The sequence below is a fragment of the Apteryx mantelli genome, chromosome 34 (genome assembly GCF_036417845.1).
Source record: "Apteryx mantelli isolate bAptMan1 chromosome 34, bAptMan1.hap1, whole genome shotgun sequence".
Classification (NCBI taxonomy): domain Eukaryota; kingdom Metazoa; phylum Chordata; class Aves; order Apterygiformes; family Apterygidae; genus Apteryx; species Apteryx mantelli.
The window spans coordinates 664,995-687,739 of NC_090011.1; the positions used below are offsets into that span (position 1 = coordinate 664,995).

Genomic DNA, 22,745 nt, shown 5'->3' on the forward strand with positions numbered 1-22,745 from the left:
GGTGTCAGAGCCCCGATGCCTGAATCAGCCTGCAAATCCAGTGCCTGGGTTGCTCTGTGGGGTCTGGGATGTGTCCCCCAGCTCTTCTCCCCCAGCTGGGGGTGCTGGGCTCAGCGGTGCTCTGGGGAATATGTGTTCCAGAGATCACAGTTTCTCCATCCAGCCCCCCTGGCTCTCCATCCCTTGCCCCATAGCCCCCTGGTCTGCCTTTGTGCCCCCATCCGCAGCTGTGGGAGCCCCAACCCCTCCTTGGTCCCCAGGGTGCAAGAGCCAGGGACAACCACAGGGAGCAGCAGAAGATTTAATGGGGATGCAAAGGGGAGTGAGGCTGGGTCCAGGCAGAGGGGAGCAGGACAGGTACATCCGCCCAGTCCCATGAGGCTGGAAGGGGTGGCCATGGGGGTGCTTGGCTAGAGCCCCTGCCCCTTCCGCCTCCGGCTATGCAGGGCCTCGGCCACGAGGAGCATCAGCAGGATCAGGAGCCCTGCGCCTAGCCCCAGGCGCACGGTGTTGCCCAGGGTGAAATCTGAAGGGACAGAGAAGCGGGGGGTGTCACTGCGGGATAGGGGACTTGGTGGTTTAGCCCCATGGAGGTCCCTCAGGATCCAATTGCCCTTTCTGGCCCTCCAGGTCCCCTCCCCGCTTTGCCCCCTGCATGCCTGGTGCCCCCCCTCTGTACTCCAGCGCTCTCCCCACCCTTTGCATGCCCCCACTCCTTTCTGCCACCCCATTGCACTCCCCCGTTTGCCCCACTCTTCCCCTGCATCCTAAGATCCCCCAGGCCGCCCTGCACCCCCCAGTACCACCAGCCTCCCTATACTACCCAGTGGTCCCCACCCATCCCTGCACCACCTACACCCCCTCACCCCTCACGACCCCCTCTGTTTCCTGCACTGCCCCCCACCCTCTTGTTCCTTACTGCACCTATCTATCCAGTGCACCCCTCCACTGCCACCCTCCATTCCCCCATCACCATTGCCCCCAACCCACCTGTGAGCCCCCCACTACCCCCAGGGTCCTCCACAGGGGTCTGGGACCCCATGCAAAGGGGGTTGGTGGCCCCCCTACCCAGATCTTCACCCCTGGAAATGCTGGGGCAGGAGGACCCCGTGGCTGGTGGGTGGGGGCCTGTGGTGTTTGGCTTTGGTGATCCCTGGGCTGGCACTGACCGTGCTTGCATGGCATCAGGGGATGCTGCAGGAGAAGAAGGTGCATGTTGGGGAGCAGAGCAGGGATGAGATGGGGCAAGGCCCCCTCCACCATCTCTGTCTGCCCCCTCTTCAGGGCTCCTGGAGGGGGCTGTGGGGTCAGATCCCCTGGGGAAGGGGATGCCTGGTCCAGCCCTGCCATGGTGGGGTGGTCCCTTGGGGGCCCTGAATCCACAGCCCCCGGGGCATCACAGGGCTAGGACCCTCCTACCCATCTCCCCCTCTGGACACCCCTTGCCCATCCTGGAGGACTATCCTCCCATGGTTCCTGGGCAGCCCAGGGTGCACAGCCCTACCTGGGAGGAAAGCTGAACCGGACTCCTCCTCCTCCTCCTCCTCCTCCTCCTCCTCCTCCTCCTTCTCCTCCTCCTCCTCCTCCTCCTCGTCCTTCACCTCCAGCTCCAGGAAGATACTGGGATATGATGACACAAACATCTCGCCTTGGGGGCGGTAGGAGCAACTGTAGGTCCCACTGTCCGCCCAGCTCACATGGGGGATGGAGAACAAGGCCATGTGCCCCCCGGGGGCCTGGCGCTGGATGGGGGCTGAACTGCCCTCTCTGTGCAGGAGAAAGGTGGCTCCATGCCCACCCTGGCACAGGATGGTGAAGTGGGTCCCCAGTACCACGACTGCCCCAGGGCTCGGGAAGATGTGAGGTCGGGGATACTTGGGATCTATTTGGGGAAGAGGTAGGCAGTGAGACATGGGAACCCCACAGCCACCCAGGCATTGCCCCGCCCTGTGCTGGTACCCCCCCAGCACTGCCCCGCTGCATGGGGATCTCAAGGCACTACCTGCCCCATGGGGATGCTCAGTCACAGTCTGCCTCATGGGGACCCTTGAACACTGCCCACCCATATGTGGACCTACCCCAGCACCCTCTTGCTTTCATGGGAGCCAGCCCAGAGCCCACCTCAGGACCCTGGACCCTCCCCTGTGTAGTGCTGAGCTTCACCCCTCACCTCTGAGTACCAGCTCCACATGTTCACTCTTCTCTGGTGGTTCACCCTCCATCTCATATTGGCACCAGTATCTCCCGGCATCTTCCCGTCTGACTGCTGTGATGGGGAACTCCGCCGCACCCTGCACCCTGTCTTGGTACTGTAGGGGATGTCGGACCCCCTCCTTGTGCAGAATGGCCCTGCTGCCCTGTCTGGGTGTGTGGCACTGCAGGGTCACTTTGTCCCCCAGAGCCACCTCGTGGCTGGGGCTCAGGGACAGATATGGTCCTGGCTCTGGGGTAGGGGAGAAAAGAGTGAGTTAGAGAAACACTGCTCCCTGGAGAGCCTGACACCTCCTTTCTTTCTCACCCACTGCATGCCCTGACCCTCCCTCTGGCATCCCAAGAGGGACAGTGGGGGGTGCCCATACCCAGGTCCCATGGGTTCCAGAGGGTGGCCAGGACCCCGGTGGAGATGGCTTTGGAGAAGGGTCCCAGTGCGCAGCGCTGCCCATGCCCCGTGCCCATACTTACGTGCTTGCACCCTGCTCTGGACCACCAGCCACCAGCCTGCAAGGGACACACAATCCATCAGGGACAGACCTACGGCCAGCAATCCCCACTCTTTTCTCCCCGGCACTCACCAAGAACAAGGATGGGGACCATGACAGGGTGAGGCTGGCCGTGCCGCCTGCTGCACGTCCGGGGTGCCCAAATGAGGAACCACGCTGGTCTCTGAGCTGATAGGGAGGGAGAAAAAAATCACATCTCCCTTTGGGTGCTGAGATGCTGAGCTTTGCAAAACCCCTGCATGGCAGCTCTGTCCTGGGGACAGCACCCGGGACCCTGTGCTGAGGGTCGTGCCAGCATGAAGTGGGAACTCTACCCTGGGGTGAGCATGGCTGCAAGCCTGGAGGGCTGCAGGGTGCTCCTGTGCCAGGAGCAGGACTGTGAGGGGAAACGACGAGAGGGGAGGTGGCCGTCGCCCGGGGCTGTGGTTTTCCAGCCTCGTCTTTGGCAGCAACGCAGAGCTGAAGTGTCACCACTTCCCCTCCTTGCATGCATCCGTGCCAAGCTGCCCTGTTCCCACCCCCATCCTTTGGTTTCACAAGCCTTCTGCAACCAGGCAACCTGCCCCCTTTCCAGCCTGTTTTGTCCTTTCTTCCATCTGTGGCCCCTAGCCCACATAGGGACACCTTGGCACTGGGGTGCTGGGTCCAGAGCACCTGGCAGCCCAGCAGGGGTACAGGCAGAGCAGTCTGCCCTGAGCCACAGCAGGCAGCCAGCTCTGTGGTGGTGTTTGGAGGCATCCTGTGCTCACTGAGGTGCTGGGTTAGCTCAGGACACAGTCAGCACAAGGTGAAGGGGTCCTCAGTGCCCAGGGCCTGGAGGAATGTCCCAGTCATTTTCTCCTATACACTGATTTTTTTTTAAAGGACTGGTGCTTAGCTAAATTGGAACAGTCTGGATTTTTTTTTTTTATTGTTATTTTTGGCAGGGAATTTCAGTAGGCACGTTCCTGGTATGCAGGGATTTCCCAGCAAAGGTCAAAGTGCATTTCATAAGACTGCTGTCCAGGAAGCTTTAATACAGAGAAAAGGTTTTTTTCCTCCCACCATGGTTCTTAAAAGCCACCAAAACACATGGAAGACCAAAGAAAATAAATAAATGAGTCATCCAATTGAGCTGGCTTGGGTCAGCTGTCCTGCGGACAGAGTTTCAACCTGAACGAATAGCCCCAAAGCCATAAATTACTGTAAGCGAAACTTGATAGACTGCAGGCAGCACCTCCTGCAAGGGAGAATGGTTGTCGGTTTGTGTGTGTGCAAGTGACTCACAAAACAGGCTTGTTCTGTAATTGCAGCTTTTATTGGAGCTGTTGCGTGCCCAGGAGGAAAAAGCAGCCGTGCAGAACAAGGCTGCAGGCATTGCTTAAATGAAAAGCAGCAAGCACAAAAGCAGGAAACTGGTATGTGACAAGTGTGGACACCTCTCTCTGGGTCTCTGCAGAGACGCCCCCTCATCTCCATCTGAGCAGTTTTGTTTCAGGTTCCAAAAACAGAAACCTACTGAAAATGTGAGATGTTGGCATCTTGGTTTCCCCACTGTTTTCTTCTGTTCCCTTTGATTAGCACCAACCCCAAAAGAGTGAACACAGCAGCTATTGGAAAAAAGCTTCGTTTGACTTTTCTTTTTTCTGTGACGTTTTGTAACTCAATAGCTTTTGAAAAAAAAAAAAGAGGATCTTTTGAAAAATGTTGGGGTAAAAAATGGGAATGATTCACATGGCATATTGCTTGCTTCCTTTTGGTGGCAGGCCTGGTGAAAAGGGAGTCAAATATACATAAAGATGACATTAAAAACAAACTTGCATGTGAATTAGAGAAACTGATTTTCAGCTCTGACAAAAATGGACATTACTACAAGTTATGTAGTGGTCCAAAAATGTAGTAAACCCAGGGGTAAGGCTGCAAGCACCACGTCAAAATCACTGTAGCCACATGTTGACTGAGCCAGTTTAAACACATCCTGCTGGTTCAAATAAGCTAAGCAATTTCTTGACAGGTTAATTTTACACTGACAGGGTCTATGTTGATTTGGTTTAGTCTGTCCTCCTGCAGCCAGCATAAGGCTGAGACATTGGACTAATGCAATAGAGGTGCCCAGACTTGCTGTGCATTGAATTGATTGTGTTTAGGGCAATCTATACAGCACATTGGTGCCAGCATCTCCTCTGTGTTGTTCACCTCATTCACCAGCCGCTGAACAATTTCCTATTCAGAAAGCAAAAGCAGCCAAGCACAGTGCTTGAAGAATCAATGTCCTATCCACCGAGACTGTGCATGGTGGCACCCAAAGGAAGTGAGGCAGTCCCCTTTCCTCTGGGCCGCATGCACGAAGGCTTCTATTTCTTCAGATAGGAGAAAGCCGGAGGGCGCATCTCCTTGGGGAAGTCACTCTTGGGATAAGAAGGGTCGTACGGAGCATACTGAGGTGGAGGGCCAGGTGTTTCCTCCAGGAGCAATTTAAGGACAGATTTATCGTGGTTGGACATGGTGGCAGAAATCTGGAAGCTCCCTGAGGACACAACAATGGAAGAGGCATTTTTATCCAGCAGCTCCTTCCTGTAGGTGCAGGACTGAGGGCGGTCACCACGCATGGACTTGTAGAGGCTTTCCAGGCTCCCACAAATCGCTGTTGTGTAGATCTCCACCGCATACTGGTGGGGGAACACCGAGTTGTGCATAGGGTTGTAGAACATCACCGCAAAGGAGAAGAGGTCAGACTCGTACGCCAGAAGGCCAGACACCCCCCAGGGGCTCAGCTGCTTTTTCACAAACACGCACGTTTCTCTGGACTGGGGGCTGATGGATGGTGACGGGGGCGTCAAAATTTGCCCACTTTGGCAGAAATAGCTGCAGGGATACCAAAAATTGTGGAGGCAATTGTAGCATCACAAACTGGAATGTTTCTGCTTCCCTATGCAGGGGACTGGGGCATTGCTTCTGGCTGCAAGAGAAGCACATCTGACACCTCACTGGACAAGGGGACAAGGTTGCAAGAGGAATTGAGGCATATGTCCTGGGGGGGTTTGCTTGGTGACAACTTTGTCCCCTCCTCCTCAGCCCCCCAGCTGACACAAGCTCTTTATTGCTCCCCTACCCCATGCACCAGAGTGAGTGCTCAGTGATGAGGCAGGAAGGGTTTCAGGGCAAGAGGGATGCCAACATGTGATATTGCAGGTGAAGCAGCAGATCATGTGGTGAAAGCTGATGGGATGACATTCACCTTCACTAAACAAGCCCTGAAGAGCCAGGGCATTATTCCAGCTTTGTGTTTTGTCAAGGTGGAGTGTTTTGTTGCCCAGGCTGTGCACAACAAGGCAGACAGGCTGCGTTCAGCCACTCCCCTCTTCCCGTCAGCACCAACCCGGGTCATAGGTGCCTCCTCCTCACCCTGTTTCTTGGTGCTCTGTACAGTTTTTATGATCCCACTCTTCCTGCCAGTACCCCATGCTCATGCAGATTTGCTGCCCTCCTTGCTCCCAAACTTGTGGCTGGGCTTGGCATGGTGAATGCACACACCTTGTCAAGCCAGGGAATGACAGGCATCATACAAACCTGGGCCTGCGGAGGGTCACGCGCGTCTTGTTGGTGATCTCAATTCCCACACTCCGGGATTGAGGTGCATTGATGAGGATCTCTTCAAGGTGTCCGCGCTTCTCCATGATGTAAGACTGCTGGAGCACAGAGGGGAAGGACAGTTCTGCTGCCTCAAAAACCCTGAGGAAGAAACGCAGATGGGACCAGGGGGTCTTGAAGTGGAGCTTGGGGGTCAGGACTCCCACCTCTGCAGTAATCTCCCTCAGAACAGAATCCAGATCAGAGCCAAGTCTCACTGAAGCAATCTGGCACATTGTTTTTCAAAAATAATGGCAGTGGGGACAGGCCAGGACAGACAGCAGAAGCAGGGAGAGCTAGTTTGCTCTGATTTCTCATCAGATAAGAAGATTCCCCCCTAGTGCTGAGATGAGACAGCAACAACTCAGTTTGGTTACCTGCACACAGGTGCCCAATGCCACAGGAGATGCTCCAGGGTGCCTGGTCCAGAGGGGGATCCCAAACATCCCTTCCCTTCCCTTCCCTTCCCTTATCACGTCACGTCACATTATATCATGTCACATCATATCATATCATATCATATCATATCATATCATATCGTATCATATCCCATAAGATAAGCAGGCGTCTGGGCTATCCCAAGGCATTTCAGAAGGAATTAGGCCACTCCGTGGGGATAGCTGAATCTCTCCATGTGGGACAAAACTCTCATTAGGGTGAGGTGTGCTGCACTTCAGGCCATACCTCTACTCACACAGGCACCAGTAGAAACTCCTGCCAAAAATTAAATGTCTTAGTCTGGGGCTGGAATCCAAAAGCATGAGTGGGTGAAAGAAGCAGCCCAGGAGAGACAGCAGGCAAAGAGAGATCTCTTGGTATATTCACTCAGACCCCAGCTCTGCCCTCCAAGGAAACACAGAGCAACCAGGAGGCACTCCCTTACCTGGGGCTGTTCAGGTCGCAGAGGTGGGGAGAAGAGATCTCCTGTCTGGCTCCGTCTCCTGGAGCCCCTGGGCTGTGGCAGGAGTCTCCTGGGGCTGCTCTGCTCTACTCCAAGCATTGCAGTGCAGGAACTGCTCTCCTGACCACACCCATCCCGGGGCAGCTCGTAAGAGGGGATGGGTGCTGCCGTAGCTATGGGCTGTTCCCGTGGGAAGAGGTAACCCAACAAACTGCAGTCACCACCTGCTACAGGTGCCTCCTCTCTCCCTTCCCTATGGTATGGACCTGCAGGGCTATAGCTGGGGTATCGATGCTTTCATGTGGGCTGCCCTGCCAAGCCATCCCCGTTCAGGGGAAGGAGTCAGGGACCTGGATGTGGAGCTGGGAGCACCAAAAGCGGAGAAGTGTCTGTGAGCTGGGGCATGTCCCTGTACGGCTCATTCCTTCCCATCAACCAGCTAGGGTAAAAAAGTAGAGGGGAATAGAGCAGCCAGAGCCACCCAATCAAGGCAGGAGATACTGGTTTCAAAGTCCATGGGCAGCACTTCTGACCACAAGCATGTGTGGTTGCAGTGTCTTGGTTTCTTTGCTGGCATTTACTCTTTGGGTGAGGGGTAGATAAGAAAACCAGTAACTGTGTTTGCTTTCAGCTAAGGAGCTAGCATTTGGTTTCCAGATTACTTAACTGTGATTTAACTGTCCAGAAAACTGCTAGCTGTCATTACAAATCACCACCTTTCACTGTCTCGGGTAGGTGAAAACACTTGTGCTAATAATACACTTAGCTAATAATCACAAATTCATGAATGCCCATTTCCCATCCACTTTTGCATCTCTTTTGAGTATTTTTCCCACTTCTATCTTTCTTTCCCATTTCTTTCCAACTTTCAGGAAAAGTTTTGGTTCTTACTGTGCTATGGGGGATTATCAGTTCTCTATTTATGGGACACCAACTCACTCTCCCTTTCTGAGGGGAACCTTCCACTTGGAGGTGAGATGATCCAAAGGGTCCGGGTGAGCAGTAGAAGGGGAAAGGTTGGAATCTGGCTATCACAGCTGCTCTTCTTGTGCCTTTGTTGCTTTCTGTGGCTTTGTTACTCCTGTTTTTGCTGTTGGATTGACTCCAAATCCATTTCCTGGAAGCTCAGGATGGCTTTTCTGAGGTTTGGACCAGCAAGGCTACACTGTCTGCTTTCCTGCAGGGGCTTGTCTTCTTCTTCGAGGAACTTTTTGGGTGCAGCCAGAGGCTAAAGGTGTTTGGAAAGGCCCCTGGTTAAGTGGAGGGCTGTTCTCTTGCCAAGAAAATGCTAGGGAAAGGTAGGAAATGAAAAGTGTGGCAGTTAAAGAGAATCACTTTGATAAATGAGTATTGTGGAAAATGTTTCTGTTTGTTAGAAATGCTCATTCCCCCTCAACAAAAATATAAGGAAAATTAAATATAAATATTCACTTCTTTAAAAATTTGACGTTAGTAGCAGACTTGCTCTTAGTTCCTCCCCCCTTCCTCTATTTAAACCTTATTTTAACCTTTTTGCCCACCAGCACCATGGACAAATTTTTAATGTTTCCCTTCCATTTATACATTTCTCTCCCTCTAGCCTTTTCCCAGGGAAACACCACCCCGCAGCTGTTGGAGCGCCCTGCGAAGCTCTGGTCCCTCCTGTGCTAGCAGGAATCTCCGCTATCCAAGCCCCCTGGCTACGCAGCAGGCAATGTAGGGGCGGGGATAGAGGAGCATCTCATCCCTTCCTCTTGCAACACTTTGCACAGGCTGCCTAAAAGTTCATTGCACAGCTCAGAGCTTGGAGCATTTGGCTGGAAATGACAGGTTTTGTCCTTGGTCTACTAGGTTTTTAGCTAGGAATGAGCCTGGCACTCAGGTCTTCCCCTCTGGGGTAACTTAAATGGCCTCCCCACATGGCCTAGGATGATTTTTGCTTTCTCTATGGCCTGATGAACATTTAAATATACCATGCAGATCCAAAAGCCTTGCAGAATCCTCTTGGCTCAAGCCAAAGAGCTTCTGGTACATGTTCAGGTCTTATGAGGTTTTATTAGGCCTGAGGTTTGCAGAAGAACTTAGTCTCCAACACCCACCTCCTTCTGTGGTCCGGCCCAAACTGATCCTTGCAGACAAGCTGAGTTCTTTGCTGCTCTCAGCCTCAGTCTCTGCCATGCACTTCCCCAGGCCAATGCTGTAGGAAACTTGCATTTCCAGCCCTTCTTCCTGTTTTTTGCAGAGGGGCATTGAGTGGCTGAGGCTATATTCAGGGCACAAATGTTTCACTTCATATCCTTTGCACTACCAGGACAGAAAGAATTAATAGAAAAATTATTCAAAAATAGATTTTTCCCCATCATTGCACCAAACACTGTGAAGAAGCTGCACTTCTGCATCTGCTAAAATAACAGCTCAACACCTTCCCCTAGAAGAGCATGGCCTCATTTGAACTGGCCTGCCTGAGGCTGAAAGCTCAGGTTAGGGCACATTTCTGAGCACCACAGACTAAGTCAAGTCCTAAAAATTGCCCTGTCCTGGAAGCACGAAGAACAAAGCATTTAAGGATTGAAACCTCAGTCCCTGTTACAGCTGAACCACAGAGACCGAGCCTGAGGTCTGCTGGAGGGCTGCACTGGCAAATCCCACAAGTAGGAACCCATCTGAGGGTGCTAGGGCAGCTGTCTTATTTTCTGAGATAAGGTAGCCTGACTAAATTTCCTCCATCTGTACAAAGGCACCATCACTGCTAAAGCCAAGATATATCAAGGTAGAAAGGGTAGAAGTGCTTGACCGCAGCAGTGCTGTTGCACTTGTCCAGGGAGGGGTTCCTGAGACCAACATTTTAAGGAAAGGATGCATTATAAATTTTAAACCTTTCAGAATTCAAATGTAGTCAGCAGAGATGCAATGTACAAAATCAATGCAAGAAAAAATGTACTTTCGCATAGATGTTGCAGAAGGACTTTACCAGGTTGATGAGCTGCAGTGCTTATTTCAAGACTCCATTCTTTAAAGTGAAGTCAGCCCCCTTGTGCAGAGCTGAAGACCCCCTTTACCATAAGCAATGTGCTGTAAACCATTCAGTTATCTGTTAACATACAGCAGGGAAGCCTGGACACACTGCCTCATTCAGGATCTTGTGCGGAAGCAGTAGGTGTTCTCTTCTCTCTGCAAGCCATGAATCTGCTATACTGTTTGTCTGTCTGTGGATATATCTGCTCTGAGGTGAGGAATAGGGTTTGGGGTAAGAGCAGGGGAAGTTTTATAGTGGTTAGCCACAGGAATCACAAAGGAAGTGATGGAAAAGGAAGTGGCTGTGCTGCAGGGATGTGACAAATAATCTTATGCTCTTCTGTTTCTCGATGTGTCCTGCTCCTCTCTAACTCTGGGTCTCTTCCTCCCTCCCCACGGTCCATCGCTCAATCACATTCACCTGCTATCTGTCCTCCTGGACCAAAGTGAGCTTCCAGACCTATTTGAGTAGGCCTCTACATGGGGATGACCTGCCTGTTGGAGTGTGTGCGTGTGTTAGCACGTATTTGCACGCAACTGCAAATAGGAGTGTGGTCAGTGTGAATGCGTGTGTGTGAGCTGGGAACGCTGCAAGCATCCTGTGCATGTGGAAATGGGCACATTTGCTTTCTGTTTGTACTCTGCATGTGCTCATACATTTAAGCTCTGAGTGCAAATGAACACAGGCACGTGTGTATGAGAAGCATTCCAGGAGCGAACACGTCTCTATATCTCTTTTCTGTACTGTGGGACCAGCGTCCTGGCCAAAGGTTGGGACTGGCCCATTTTCTGGTCCCCAGATGGAAAGAACCCCCAAAACCACTGGCCAGAGCCAGAGCGCAGCAAAGCCAGAGTGACTGCCCAGGATGGCTGTCCAGGGACAGCCCTCCCCACATCTCTGAAGTGCAGCAGGACAGCAGCCAGCAGCAGTCATGTCCCATGCCCCTCTTCCAGGGTCGATGGTGCCATCCTGTGGCTACAGCTGCTTTGCCTTGGCTCAGCAGTGCATGCAATCAGGGAGGCATGACAACGCAGCACTTCGACCAGTGAATCCTGCACTGGACAGGCGCAGCAAATCCCCTTCCCTGCAGTTACTGCATGTCTGAGCCTCATCTGGGTTGGCACCTGGTTTCTGAAAATGGACCCATGCAAAATTGCAAGTGCAGAGACCAGGAATCCTGGAAGCATGTCCAGCAACCACAGGGAAGGGGGTGAGGTGATGGCATCTGCCCCTGTGCCTGCCCTGGTGGGGAAAGATCTGTTTTGTGTGCACACATGCACATGGGCACTGAGAGGCTGGGACCTGAAACAATCTTTGTCTAATCTCTGTCATATCACAGTTGCATCTAGACCTGTCTGAAAGAGAGTTAGGATTCCTATGGCAGAATCATCTTGAAAGCAAAACACCTATACTTATGAGAAAGGACCTTCAGCAGACCAATAGGTGTAATTTGGATACCTAAGTGCAGTCCTCTAGTCATCTGAAATTGTAGTTGTTGCCTATATTTAGACACCTGAATTGCACCACAGGTGTCTTCTTCAAGACAAGAGCCCCAGGGCTCTGCTGACTGTATTAATGAGGGGCTCGGTGTAGCTGCTTAAAGGTGTCTGAGCCCCACTGCTCTGTAGAGGAGAAAGTTCATCTCCTTACACACAGGGAATGGGGCTGTAGTGACTCTGGGGTATATCCATGTCTCCAAAAGGCAGGAGGAATCCTAGAGGGGGTGTGGAAACTGAAGTCCATTTCAGCTTTGCTACAATGCCCCGTTTCCAATTTTTATTTTCAGGACACTGAAGGAAAAGGCATTGTTAACAAGGGCTGATTGCCTCACCAAAAAAGGGTTTGTTTTTCCCATTTCTAAAATAAGTTAAAAACGTCACATGCTTTTAAAACACAGCAACTTGCAAGTCAGCATATGGTGCTGTGAAGACAAGGAACTATCTGATCTGGTTCATTATCCTGTACTCCCCATATTTTCTCCTAGGCAGTTTCTAAGCCTTTGGAAGCACCAGGGTGAAGGTACCAGAGAAATGACAGGTGCTGGAAGTTTCCATAGGCTAGGTTTCCACAGACATTTAACAGCTGCTGTGTTGTGGTGTGAGTGGAACTCACTGTTCCTGTGCTAATGCTTGTGATGTACATGCCTGTATTTGATCTAAATTCCCTTTGTAGTCAGCTGGGAAAAATGTATGCTTCTAGGGCACACTTCATCTCACCCTAAAGGAGACATTCACACCAGTCCAGGTGTATCAGGTCTTCTGGGACCTATTTCTGCCCACTGACAGCAACGGTGGCTTCAGTGCTTGGCTCAAATAAGGACACCTGCACTCTAGATGTGTAAGACTGGATAAATTAACCTTATTCTTAGCTGAAGCTGATTTTAATGGCATCATGTTGAGTTTAGCTACTTGTGCCCTGATGTTCTTCTATTCTGACAGACATTATCCCCTAGCTCTGGACAGATTAACCTTTGGATCTGTAACTTCTGCTAATTTATATAAGCAACTGTGTATGTGTGGCTGGTCTGACCTCTTGGTGCCTTGCACTCTGCACCATGCTCTTTAGGAAGGAAATCTGCTTCATATCAGCCTTTTGGTCATGAACGTTTGTGTAAAACAAAAACCACATTATGCATAAGTCAAAATTATTGGTGATATCATTTAGCCTTGTACTTTTCTTATCTTGGAACTCAAATGTAGTTGCTTAAATGCTAGAGGTCTTTAATCTAAGTCTTATCTGAAATGTAATGTGGCCAAGAAATTATAATTTGTTTTAAAAACACTTCAAGATGCATTATCATAGCTTTTTTAACTTTGCTATATATACTTTGACTTCTGTGGCTTTATGCTAAAAAAGGTTATCAAAGGAAAAAAAAAACCCTGCCTTTTCCCATTTTTTGTAGCCTTTCTGCATAAAACTAAACCTCGGCACACCCCAGGAGCTAGACATCAGCATTGCATGAGTTTATGGCACATTTGCCTCAGAGTATTGTGGCCTCTATTGAAATGAACTGCACTGACAAGTACTGCACGCTCCACGGTCTTTTGGAAAAACCCTTTGTAGGCCCTGCTGTGCCTCAGAACAGTTTCTGCAACTGGCATTTGAACATGATCCTTTTTTTTTTTTAACAGCTTTTACTTTTACTTAAAAGCTCTTTACTTTTAAACCTTTGTGACTGTGGCCAGGCCCAAAAGCACTCTCTGAAAATGGACTGAAGTAGAGCAATAGAACAGAAGCCTTTGCTAAAAATGCATGAAGCAAAAGTAGCTGACCCACTCTCATTTCTAAAATGAAGCATGCCAGCAATGTTTGTTGCATGTTTGGTCCCAACTTGGTGCCAGGAAAAGGCAACAGCTTGTCTCAATTTGCTGATGCAAGACAAATCTTGATTTGCTCAGCAGTTTTTACTTTTTGCCCACTGGGACAGAAGGTTTATCCTCCAGCCCTGAGCAAGGGTGGGAGATGAGCCTAGCTCCTTGGGGATGTGGCCTCAGGGAACTGCATGGAACATTCTAAAAGAGGAAGATTCAGGGAAAATGGGAAGAGCACAGGGTCCTGAAATGAATTAAGTAATTGTAGGGGCTTGGGAGCAGGAACTAAAAAGAGCATGGGGCTGGGATCCTACCAGCCAACACACATGTGACTTGAACTGACCTTGAAGATGGGAACTGGCACATGGGAACAGGGGAAAGTCACTCAGTTCAGTCCTCTACCTCTCTGAACCTGCCATAGGGCCATTGCCTTTGAAAGCCATTGGGAAATGCCAAAAGTGATCGAGTGCAGGGTTGACCCAGCACCCTGCTGAGGGACAGGCTTCTTGGATGGCAAAACAGGGAGCTGGGAAGGTGGGAGATCCTGGCTCAGTCTGCATAGTGCAGCCCACCCATGCTGGGGAAAGGACCCCATCTTTCAAAGACTCTGCTTTGCACCCAGCAACTCTAATCCTGCTCAGCTCATGGTTCAGGGCAAGCCAGGAGCTATTTCTGGGACCAGACTGGATGCTGCATTGGTCCCCATCCTTCTTACAGAAAAGCAAGAATGGGGCAGTCCCTGAGGGTGGAAGAGGCAGAAGCCGTGGGGTGCATCTGTCACAGCTAAGGGAGACAGACATGGGTAAATTGTTCACATTTCTGCACTCTGTATGGTACCCTTTAGCCAGAGTGGATCCCACTCCCAGTGTCCTCTCATTCTCCTTTCAATTAAATTAACCTTCGCTCCTAGGTTATATCATTTGCATTGCCTTCCTCTGGACTCTCTCCAACAGGTCCCCATCAGAATAGAGGTGAAGGCAGCAGGACAGCCTTGGAAGTGCTCCAAATTACCAATATCACTTCATTTCCTTGCTCTACCATTTCTGGGGTGCCTTCCCCTTCCCAGCTCTGCCACTTTGAACTGGGAAGCATAAGGATTAAAAACCTGGATACCAAGAGCACAGGGGGCACAGCAGGGCCTGTGTGTCTGCAGCACTATGAGAATAAGTGAGGGCCTGTACAGGGAGCAATACTGCAGGGAATGATGCGCTGACTGCTGCACTTGGCACCAAGAGAAAGAGAACAAAAGCTTCCCACTGGGATCCTGGCCTATTCTGGGAAACACATGCGGCATTTTCCACCTGCTGCTGTTTCCCTTTCCTTCAGAGACTGTACATGTGTGATGAAGATGACTCCAGTGACAGAATGGACTCTAAGATTTAGCTGCTATTGTAAGCCCGGTAAAATGCATAGTGCTGTACACACAATCAAAGCAACTCAGATTAAATGGATTGCGTGAAGCTAAGCAGTAGCTGACAGAATGGATTCTAAGGCATTACAGGCAGTGCCACATAGCTGGGCCCTGCCCATTCCTCTTTTTTTCCTTCCCCTGCATCAGACAGGACAGAAACTCCACTTGCGGTCCCTGTTGTAGTTGTCAGTAGTGGAACACCAGAGCTTCCCATTACTCTCATTCAGGCTGGTGCATTCACTGAATTGCTGGCCCTCGTAGGTGAAAGGGAAAACACATGGTTTCTCAGAGGAATGGCTTGGAGCTGTGGGAGAGAAAGGCACATGCACTGAGATCCTGCCCACATTGTGCTCTGAGCTCTGCTTGGCCTGGAGCCTCTCTGTGCTGGACGTTTCTGTTGCAGGAGGCTAGGGTGAACACCTAGCCTTAGTCACCCTGTTTGCCCTACTGGCTTGCTCTGGTGACCCTGGGAAAGGGACCTCAGCCCATGCTCACAGCGTGCCCACAAGGAGGAGCTGCTAATGAAGCACGAATTCACATCCATCTTTCCCAATTGAAAGAGACTTAGAGGAAGATTAGAGAGGCATCCTTCTCTCTGGCTCAAGTATCTCCATACCATGGACCAAGGAGGAGATTTTGACCCAGGAAATAAAAGATCAGACCTTTGCCTCTAGAATTATATTCTTTATCAGATGGAAGTTACTTGTGTTGCAGCAACTAGTCAAGTTGCAATCTGGTCATCCAGTTTAATTTTAGCCTGGGTCAGTTTGCTCTGCAACCTCATCCTTAATTTTCAGTTTTCATCTCTCTAAGTCTCCTGTGAACTTGGGGATGGATGTTTCAATAACATTCATGCAGGTTCTCTGAAGATTCAGGCATAAGGCCTATTTCCCTTTGGGCTGCCTTCCAGGATCACATGTGCTTAGGATTTTTTCTTCCTTTCCTTTCTTTTTCCTTGATTACATCCAAGTTTCTCAAACATGGGTCTGCAGCTGTGGAATAGGGGGGCCCACTGAAGGATGGACTCCACGCCGCCAGATCTAACCCAAGACCTGAGTTTTGGGCATTTTACCCACCTGGAGTTAGGATAGTGAACCTATGATAGGTCCCATTCTCTGATGTCCCAGAGATGGTTAGGGAGGGACTGTAACCCTACCTGTGTAGGAGCATAAAGTCCATGTTTTGTGCTGGTCATAGTTGCTCGTTGTAGCACACCAGAATTTTCCAGGCAGCCTCTCACTCTGGATGCAGGAATGGTGCAACTTCTCCATGTAAATAAATGGGAACACACATTTTGACTCTGTGTTATTCCAGGATACATCTGCAAAACAGTACCAGAATTGACCAGGGTAATTCACAGATGAACGTAAATTAGGGACCTTCCCCCAAATCTCCTGCCTAGTCCCCTGTGTGTACAAACTGCTCAGAAAAACACCAGATCTTTAACTGCATAGATCCAGTGTAACAACCCAAGCTGTTCCAGGGGTTAATGCCCATTATTTAAAAAGAAAAAACAGGTTACCCCTCCAGCCCCAGTATGACTCTGTTTAGCTCCAACATTTAATGATCTAAAGCTTCCCTATCTATGTGCAGATTCTTGCAGAGTGGGAGTGAAGCACAACTTTTATCCTTCACATAACTTCTAATCATTTTCTTTTTCATAGGGTTACTGTCTTTCCCTCACCTGCATCACTCCTTTTTTCCTACTGAATTCTGACTGATGTACACCAGCTGTTACTTGACACTTATATTTTTAGTCTGTTTCTTACTGGGAGGAGAGCAGAGGAAGGGAGATATTTACAGGTTTCAGGGCAATAGCTCCACAGTTTATCTTGATCATAATCGCCTGTTGTAGCACACCACAGATTCCCAGTGCTGTCGTTTGTTTTGATGCAGCTATAAAATAGCTTTTTCTTGTAGATGAAAGGAAAAACACAGTTTTCACCATTGGAATTTCCTCCGTACTCTAGAAATAGAAAGAAGAGGAAGAAGAGTGTAAGCTTGAGAATGAATAGAAGTACTGAAAAAAAAAATCTTTTTGCTTCATATTTTCTTGAGTAGTAAGTTTTCACAGTTCTGTTTTTTTGCATCATTTCTCTAAATTCAGGTCAAAAGTCTTGGCCACCTCAAGTCTTTTCAGTGGATGACCTCAGCAATAAAAATGGGTGATAATTAACCAGACAGAAGGAATGCATGTATTTTATCTTATTATCTTAGAATTGTCATGGGAAATGACAAACGATATTTGGAGATGTCCCTTGGCTTTGAGAAGACACGAGTGGTGTGGCATGCAAAATCAGGATAGGTATGTAGCAAATGAAGTGAGACTGACTATTTACTGTCTCTTCTAGAATGAAAACCAGTGACCAGTGAAGGAAACTTGGAGCAACAAGGCTGAAAATATCAAAGAGGTGTTTCTCTGTACATCATGCAATATATCTGTGGAGCTCCTTGACAAAGGATGTTCTAGACGAAATAAATATTCATGGATTTTGCGAGGAACTGGGAAAGTACTTGGAAGAGAATACCTCTGGGGATGTCATTAAACAGGCCAAATCTTTCAGCAGAAATTGTTAAAAGAATACATATTAGCCCATCTAAATCGAATTCAATTCTCTTGTAGCCTCCTTCCATACAAGGCTTTAGGTTCAGTCCTATGTCCTTCTGTACTCTCCCAAGAAGCACGATTCAGACTCCTACATAGCTTCCCAGGCATGGGCTGGATCCTGAACTCACCTGCCAACCCTGCACTGTGCCCACCTTTAAAAGCCTCTGTGATGTTGCCAGGCTCACCTCATATGTTGGATACATTACTGGTTGTTATCGGGACATTCTGAGGCAAGACAGGCTGTGATGAGAATAGCAGAGACATAATGAAATGCTGCAGTTCCCACAGTGAATTCCTGGTATGTCAGATGGAATGGGCTAATGTGAATAAATACTCATATGGTGGGATTTAAATCACTTGGCTTTAGAGGTCTACAATGAAGACAGCCCTAAAAAGCCTTTGGAGAGAAATTCCTCTCATTTGAAAGTCGATGTTTAACCCAGGTGAGGTGCTTCCCACCCAGAGATGCCTGCTTTCCTCTGCTATCTATGAGAACAGTCTAGATGTCTAACCTGAAATTATGTGAGATAAATCCAACCCTTAGTGCCAATGAGCAGTTGTTTCCAGCACAGAGTTATTCAGTTTCTCCCCTTTTCATCTTATTTTATTGTCTGCTGAGTTAGAGCACTTTCCTCTAATCCAACTGTACAAAGACAGGGATAAACTGCCATTGTTGTAGATAAGCTGAAAGGACCAAAACTGCTTGCTAAAAGGCAAGGCCAAACCCGGATTCCTTTTCATGGCTGTTTCTAGGATCTTTCTGGCTTGCCAGTATCAGAGCTGAGCACATAGTTCCCATAAGGACCTCCACAACCAAGACAAGGAATAAAAGCATCCCTGGAGAACAGGATCTTCTCTAGCTGTGTAGTCTCAGACCTATTTCCATGCCAGAGTATCCTGGTGCTCACTTTACCATCGTTTGTCTGTAAGTACTGAGTCATTCTTCAAACACCAGAAATGACCTGGGTGGAGTCAATTCCCTCTAGTGCTCATAGCAAAGCCCACCCACTCCCTCCCCAAATGACCAGAACCCTGCACCCTTCTGCCCTCCTTGCATCTCATGACAGAGGCCAAGAGCACCCCGAGGATGCTCTTTTCTCACATCCCTTACCTGTCGTGGAACAGTAGTGCCACTGGTTGTTGTAGTTGCTGGTGGAGGAGCACCAGTACTTCCCATCTTGCGAGTCAGTGTCTGTGCAGCCATGGTATAGCTTGTCTTTGTATTTGAATGGGAACGCACAAGGGAGGTTCCCACTGTTCGTACCAGACACTAGTTGGGGGAAGGTTGAGATGGAAGAGAAGGTTTGATTGAGTGGAAACAGGAGAATGGGCTTTGCCCTTCAGTTTGTCTCAGGGAATGTTTCTGACCATTCCCAGTTGGGGCTGTGAGTTTTGCTTTTGCCCTTTTTAACACCTCCTATTAATCCCCGCTGCCTATGGGCAGTGTCCAGTCCCCAATGTCCATTTGAACACTCAGCATCCTCCATGCTCAGGCAGCTAGGCACCAAGCCTGGAACTGAGGGACTGCATTTTTCCTATTTTCATTAGAACTTTCTAAATTTGTCAGCCCCATCACATGGGGCTGAGAATAGTCTTGGAAAAGGGGGCAGATTCTGAAAATTAATGTTAAACATTTTTCCTTCCAGTTTTGAGATATTAAACAGCACCTCCCTGCGCAGCTAATCAAGATAACAATTGGGGAAATCATGAAACTGCTTTTGAATATTTTCTCCTATCCCTTCATGCATGTTCAAGATTTTTAAGATGTGTAAAGCCAGTTCTGTTCCCTTCTTTGCTTCCTTTTTCCTTCCCTTCAGTACAAAATTTGCATCTTACACCTACTTTTCTCTGTTGTCTTAGGCACTGCTGCTGGAGATGAGGAGGGCTGGTAGTCCAGTGGAATGAGTTTAGAACACCTGAGTGTCCAGAGATGCCCCTGCTTGCTTTATTGCCTCCTTTGCCTGCCTCCATCTTTAAAGAGCAGTGGTGGGGGAGAGGCCAGGGTGGGAAACAGTAAAAGATTTTGGGGAGGAAGGTTTCCTTTTCTCATTTCAAGAACAGCCCCGTGACCATCCTGAGAGGCAAATGGCCTGGTAAAGGTTTCCTCTGCTGGATGTCCTCTTACTGCCCCCTAAGTCCTACATATCCCCACAGTCTGTCTGGAGATTACCAGTGAAAACCTTGCCTTAGCTACTGGTCCTGATCTTGCCAGATCCCTGGGTGAATTTTCCCTTCACAATGCCCCAGTGATGAACCGGAGTGAAGGAGCTGTGCTGTCCCATTTGTGGCACTTTAACTGTCTCAGCTCTACTGTGAACTCTGGTGTTGCTCTGTCCTGCCTCTGTGGCAAATATAGCTGTGATTTGCTGAGCTCTGTAACTCCACACATCCTTACCAGAAGCCTGGCAGTATGTCCATTTCGGATCCTGCTCATAATTGCTGCTCAAAGAGCACCACGGAAGCCCTTTGAACACGCCATCAGTTGTGCAGGAGGTGTAGGTCTGACCCTTGTAGGTGAATGGAAAGATGCAGGGTCCTGTTGGGTTTGAGCTCAGCACTAGGAGCCAGATAGAAAAATGTCAGTGCTACAGATATTCAGCAATGGTCAGGACAGGGAAGTTGTGCAAAGGACATTGCACTCACTGATGTCAGCACAGTAGCTCCAGCGTCGGTCACGATCATAGCTGTCTGTGGTGGCACACCAGAGTTGCCCATCCTCCATGTCCTCATTAGTGCAAGTGTAAAATGTCCGGTTCTTGTATATAAAAGGGAAAAAGCAGGGCTGGCCACCCGAGCTGCCCCCATGCTCTGCGGGGAGAGAAGAGGACACAGTAAGGACAGTGCTTGGAGTCGCACAGAATTTTTTCTGGAGAACACTCTCCCTGGAGAGCTGGCACCTTCAAGAGAAGGTAAAAGAGCTGTGGGTATGCTGCCCTAAATACATAGATGCAGCCTCAAATACATTTCCAGTAATTTGGATGTCTAAAGCCCTCTAGACTGGCTCGAGCACCTCTGAAGAAAGACCTGAACCTCATCTCATGCTAAAGGAGGTCTCCAAGAATTGTTCTGTGAAGCTTTCTGCTTCCCATGGATGGTACAGGAACAAGGTGACTTGCTTAGACCAGACTTGTAAATCTTCCACGCCTGGAGGCCAAGCAGGGTGTGTGCAGCCTGGGGTGAATTTGGGGTGCCTCTGCTGGTTCCTTTCACTTCTGCTCTCAAGCCAATGGCCCCAAACAAACCCCACATCCAGCACAAGGACATTTCATTATCTGCCTTACTGAGACCTTAGTGACGCATGTGAGCTAACTGACTGTTCCACCATGTATGTATAGATGGCCAGAGCCACTCCTTGCCTGAGAAGGCCAAGCCTGAATTAGACAAAGGAAGATGGAAGTTTGGAGAAGGTGAAGGTGTTGGTCAAAGCAAGACTTTTCATGGGATCCCTGCACAGTTCCCAGGGACAAGCATTTGGCTGATGCATTATGTGTCTTGTTCCTAGTGCTAAGTTCAAACCCAACAGGCCCCTGCATCTTCTTATTCATCTATTAAGATCTGACCTATACCTCCTGCACAACTGATTGGGAGTTCTGGTGCTCCCCGAGCAACAAGTATGAGTGGGATCCCAAATGAACATACTGCAAGGCTCCTGGTAACAGTGTGACTATTTATAGCCTTCAGGACCAAGGTCCTTTTACAAGCTGTACTGGAAATAAAGTGATGAATTGTGAGCAAGTAAGAGAGAGAGAAAGTGGAATGTGACTAAACTGAATTTCTCAAGGGCTAAAGAGCTAGGGTGAGTTCATCTGCCTGAAAAGTTGAGATCTGGATATTCAGCTGACTTGAGAGGCAGACACTTCCCAAATCACATCCTAAGGTGGGACTCCAACCTCACTCTAGCCTCATTGCATAATCCTAGGCAGACCCAAGCATTCAGATGGTTATTAAGAAGAGGTAAGATCCAGGCAGAGAAGAGGAGTTAAGCGCAATAAAAGTGGGGGCAGCCCATTCCCACACACCCCTACTCTGGGCCCATGTATCATAACCCAGAGGGACAGGCACTTGGACAAAGTAGCCATGGTCTGTATGACTACAGATACCTGCATTTATAAGAGATCAGTCATTCCCTGGAAGCACCTGCTTTTCCCACTGATTATAAAGGAAGATACTAAAACAGATGTAGATGTCTAAAGCTGAGTGAGAAAAATCCTGACTATAAACCTCCCTAAACTGGCCAACACTTGCCAAAGGGTGGTTTCTTTGCTGCATGAGGTTGTTTGCAAGGCATGGCCTTCTATCCCCGCCATGGCAGCTCTGAAAAGCCAGGAGAGGTACCCATGGGGCAGGGCCTGGCACTCACCTTGCAAGGTACAATACTTCCATTTACCATCCAGGTTGTAATTGCTGGTCGTGGCACACCAGGGAGTTCCTTTGCTGCTCCCATCCTTGGTGCAGAAGGAGTAGATTCTCTCCTCATAGATGAAGGGGAAGACACAGGGAATGGGATCACCACCTTGGAATGAAACAGGGACAGATGAAGTACCAGACCCCTAGTAAGAAATAACTTAGGGTGAAGGAAGAGTGCACCAGCTACACTGAAGGAAAAAGCTCTTCTGCAGATCATGAAGGTAGCAAAGTAGATCCTTCTGTGGGACACAGCTTGACACAGAAAATGGTGACAAACTGCGAGGAACTCAGAATTTAAAGAGTTTTCAGCTTGTGTAGATAAGAAGCAATGCCTCTTAACTCTTTCATATGGGGAGAGACTTGGTCAATACACCAGTTTAGATTGTTTTTCATCAGTTATAATGAGGTTCAACTATGTTAAATTTATTTTTTTCCAAAATATGTCTCTCTTTTAAAAAGAAAAAATACCTCATTAAGATACATAAAAATACAACAGCTTTGGTCTTCCCCCTCTCCTGACTTTCTCTTACCATGACTGACTCTTCATCTTGCTCCTAGCAGAATCCACCCGAGAGACCTCACAGGTATCTTGTGGATGGTCCTCCTTGCTCTGCTTGTACTGATCACCACCTGCAACCAAACTCTTCTTGCAGAGAAAGAAAGAAATACCACCAAAATGTCTTCTGCACCCAGATCTGCCTAAGTGCATCCTTCCTAGTCCAGGTACCCTAGTGCAGATGCGCAGCCTGAAAAGGGGCGATGTTAAGGAATTACCTGTGTCAG

At 49.1% G+C, this 22,745-nt stretch overlaps 4 protein-coding genes across 6 annotated transcripts in view; all 4 read right to left on the reverse strand.

The window, feature by feature from the left end:
* Nucleotides 1–22,745, reverse strand: part of LOC106482029 (uncharacterized) — a 255,295-nt gene that overhangs the window by 193,007 nt on the left and 39,543 nt on the right. The window lies entirely within an intron of this gene.
* LOC106482023 (V-set and transmembrane domain-containing protein 1-like) lies at nucleotides 286–3,128 on the reverse strand. Of its 3 annotated transcripts, none has more exons than XM_013939533.2 (5): nucleotides 2,793–3,128; nucleotides 2,683–2,718; nucleotides 2,171–2,443; nucleotides 1,170–1,194; nucleotides 286–526 (listed from the first exon to the last, which is right to left on the reverse strand). In XM_013939533.2, the coding sequence occupies exons 1-5, from the start codon at nucleotides 2,812–2,814 to the stop codon at nucleotides 439–441; spliced, it is 444 nt and encodes a 147-aa protein (XP_013794987.2). In that variant the 5' UTR covers nucleotides 2,815–3,128; the 3' UTR covers nucleotides 286–438. The 3 variants fall into 3 exon arrangements, with proteins under 3 accessions (XP_013794987.2, XP_013794985.2, XP_013794984.2); XM_013939531.2 differs by having other exon boundaries at nucleotides 1,069–1,194; XM_013939530.2 differs by having other exon boundaries at nucleotides 991–1,194.
* LOC106482038 (uncharacterized) lies at nucleotides 5,054–7,290 on the reverse strand. The gene is made up of 3 exons (XM_013939549.2): nucleotides 7,213–7,290; nucleotides 6,270–6,431; nucleotides 5,054–5,564 (listed from the first exon to the last, which is right to left on the reverse strand). The coding sequence occupies exons 2-3, from the start codon at nucleotides 6,374–6,376 to the stop codon at nucleotides 5,054–5,056; spliced, it is 618 nt and encodes a 205-aa protein (XP_013795003.1). The 5' UTR covers nucleotides 6,377–6,431; nucleotides 7,213–7,290.
* LOC106482039 (epididymal sperm-binding protein 1-like) lies at nucleotides 15,091–19,973 on the reverse strand. The gene is made up of 5 exons (XM_067314259.1): nucleotides 19,951–19,973; nucleotides 18,667–18,893; nucleotides 16,749–16,913; nucleotides 16,104–16,268; nucleotides 15,091–15,251 (listed from the first exon to the last, which is right to left on the reverse strand). Exons 1-5 carry the CDS (start codon nucleotides 19,971–19,973, stop codon nucleotides 15,091–15,093), a joined length of 741 nt encoding a protein of 246 aa, XP_067170360.1.

What these genes read in the sequence shown, in the direction of transcription:
- LOC106482039 (XM_067314259.1), bottom strand. Translation starts at nt 19,973, where the DNA reads ATGGACATACTGCCAGGCTTCTG. An exon ending in GACATACTGCCAGGCTTCTG is followed by an intron (nt 18,894 to 19,950) that starts GTAAGGATGTGT and finishes GACAAACTGAAG; the next exon opens with GGCAAAGCCCATTCTCCTGT. An exon ending in GAGCTATTGCCCTGAAACCT is followed by an intron (nt 16,269 to 16,748) that starts GTAAATATCTCC and finishes ACTGTTTTGCAG; the next exon opens with ATGTATCCTGGAATAACACA.
- LOC106482038 (XM_013939549.2), bottom strand. Translation starts at nt 6,376, where the DNA reads ATGGAGAAGCGCGGACACCTTGAAGAGATCCTCATCAATGCACCTCAA. An exon ending in GTGACCCTCCGCAGGCCCAG is followed by an intron (nt 5,565 to 6,269) that starts GTTTGTATGATG and finishes GTATCCCTGCAG; the next exon opens with CTATTTCTGCCAAAGTGGGC.
- LOC106482023 (XM_013939530.2), bottom strand. Translation starts at nt 2,814, where the DNA reads ATGGTCCCCATCCTTGTTCTTG. An exon ending in GGTCCCCATCCTTGTTCTTG is followed by an intron (nt 2,719 to 2,792) that starts GTGAGTGCCGGG and finishes TGTCCCTTGCAG; the next exon opens with GCTGGTGGCTGGTGGTCCAG. An exon ending in GGGTAGTGGGGGGCTCACAG is followed by an intron (nt 527 to 990) that starts GTGGGTTGGGGG and finishes CTGTCCCTTCAG; the next exon opens with ATTTCACCCTGGGCAACACC.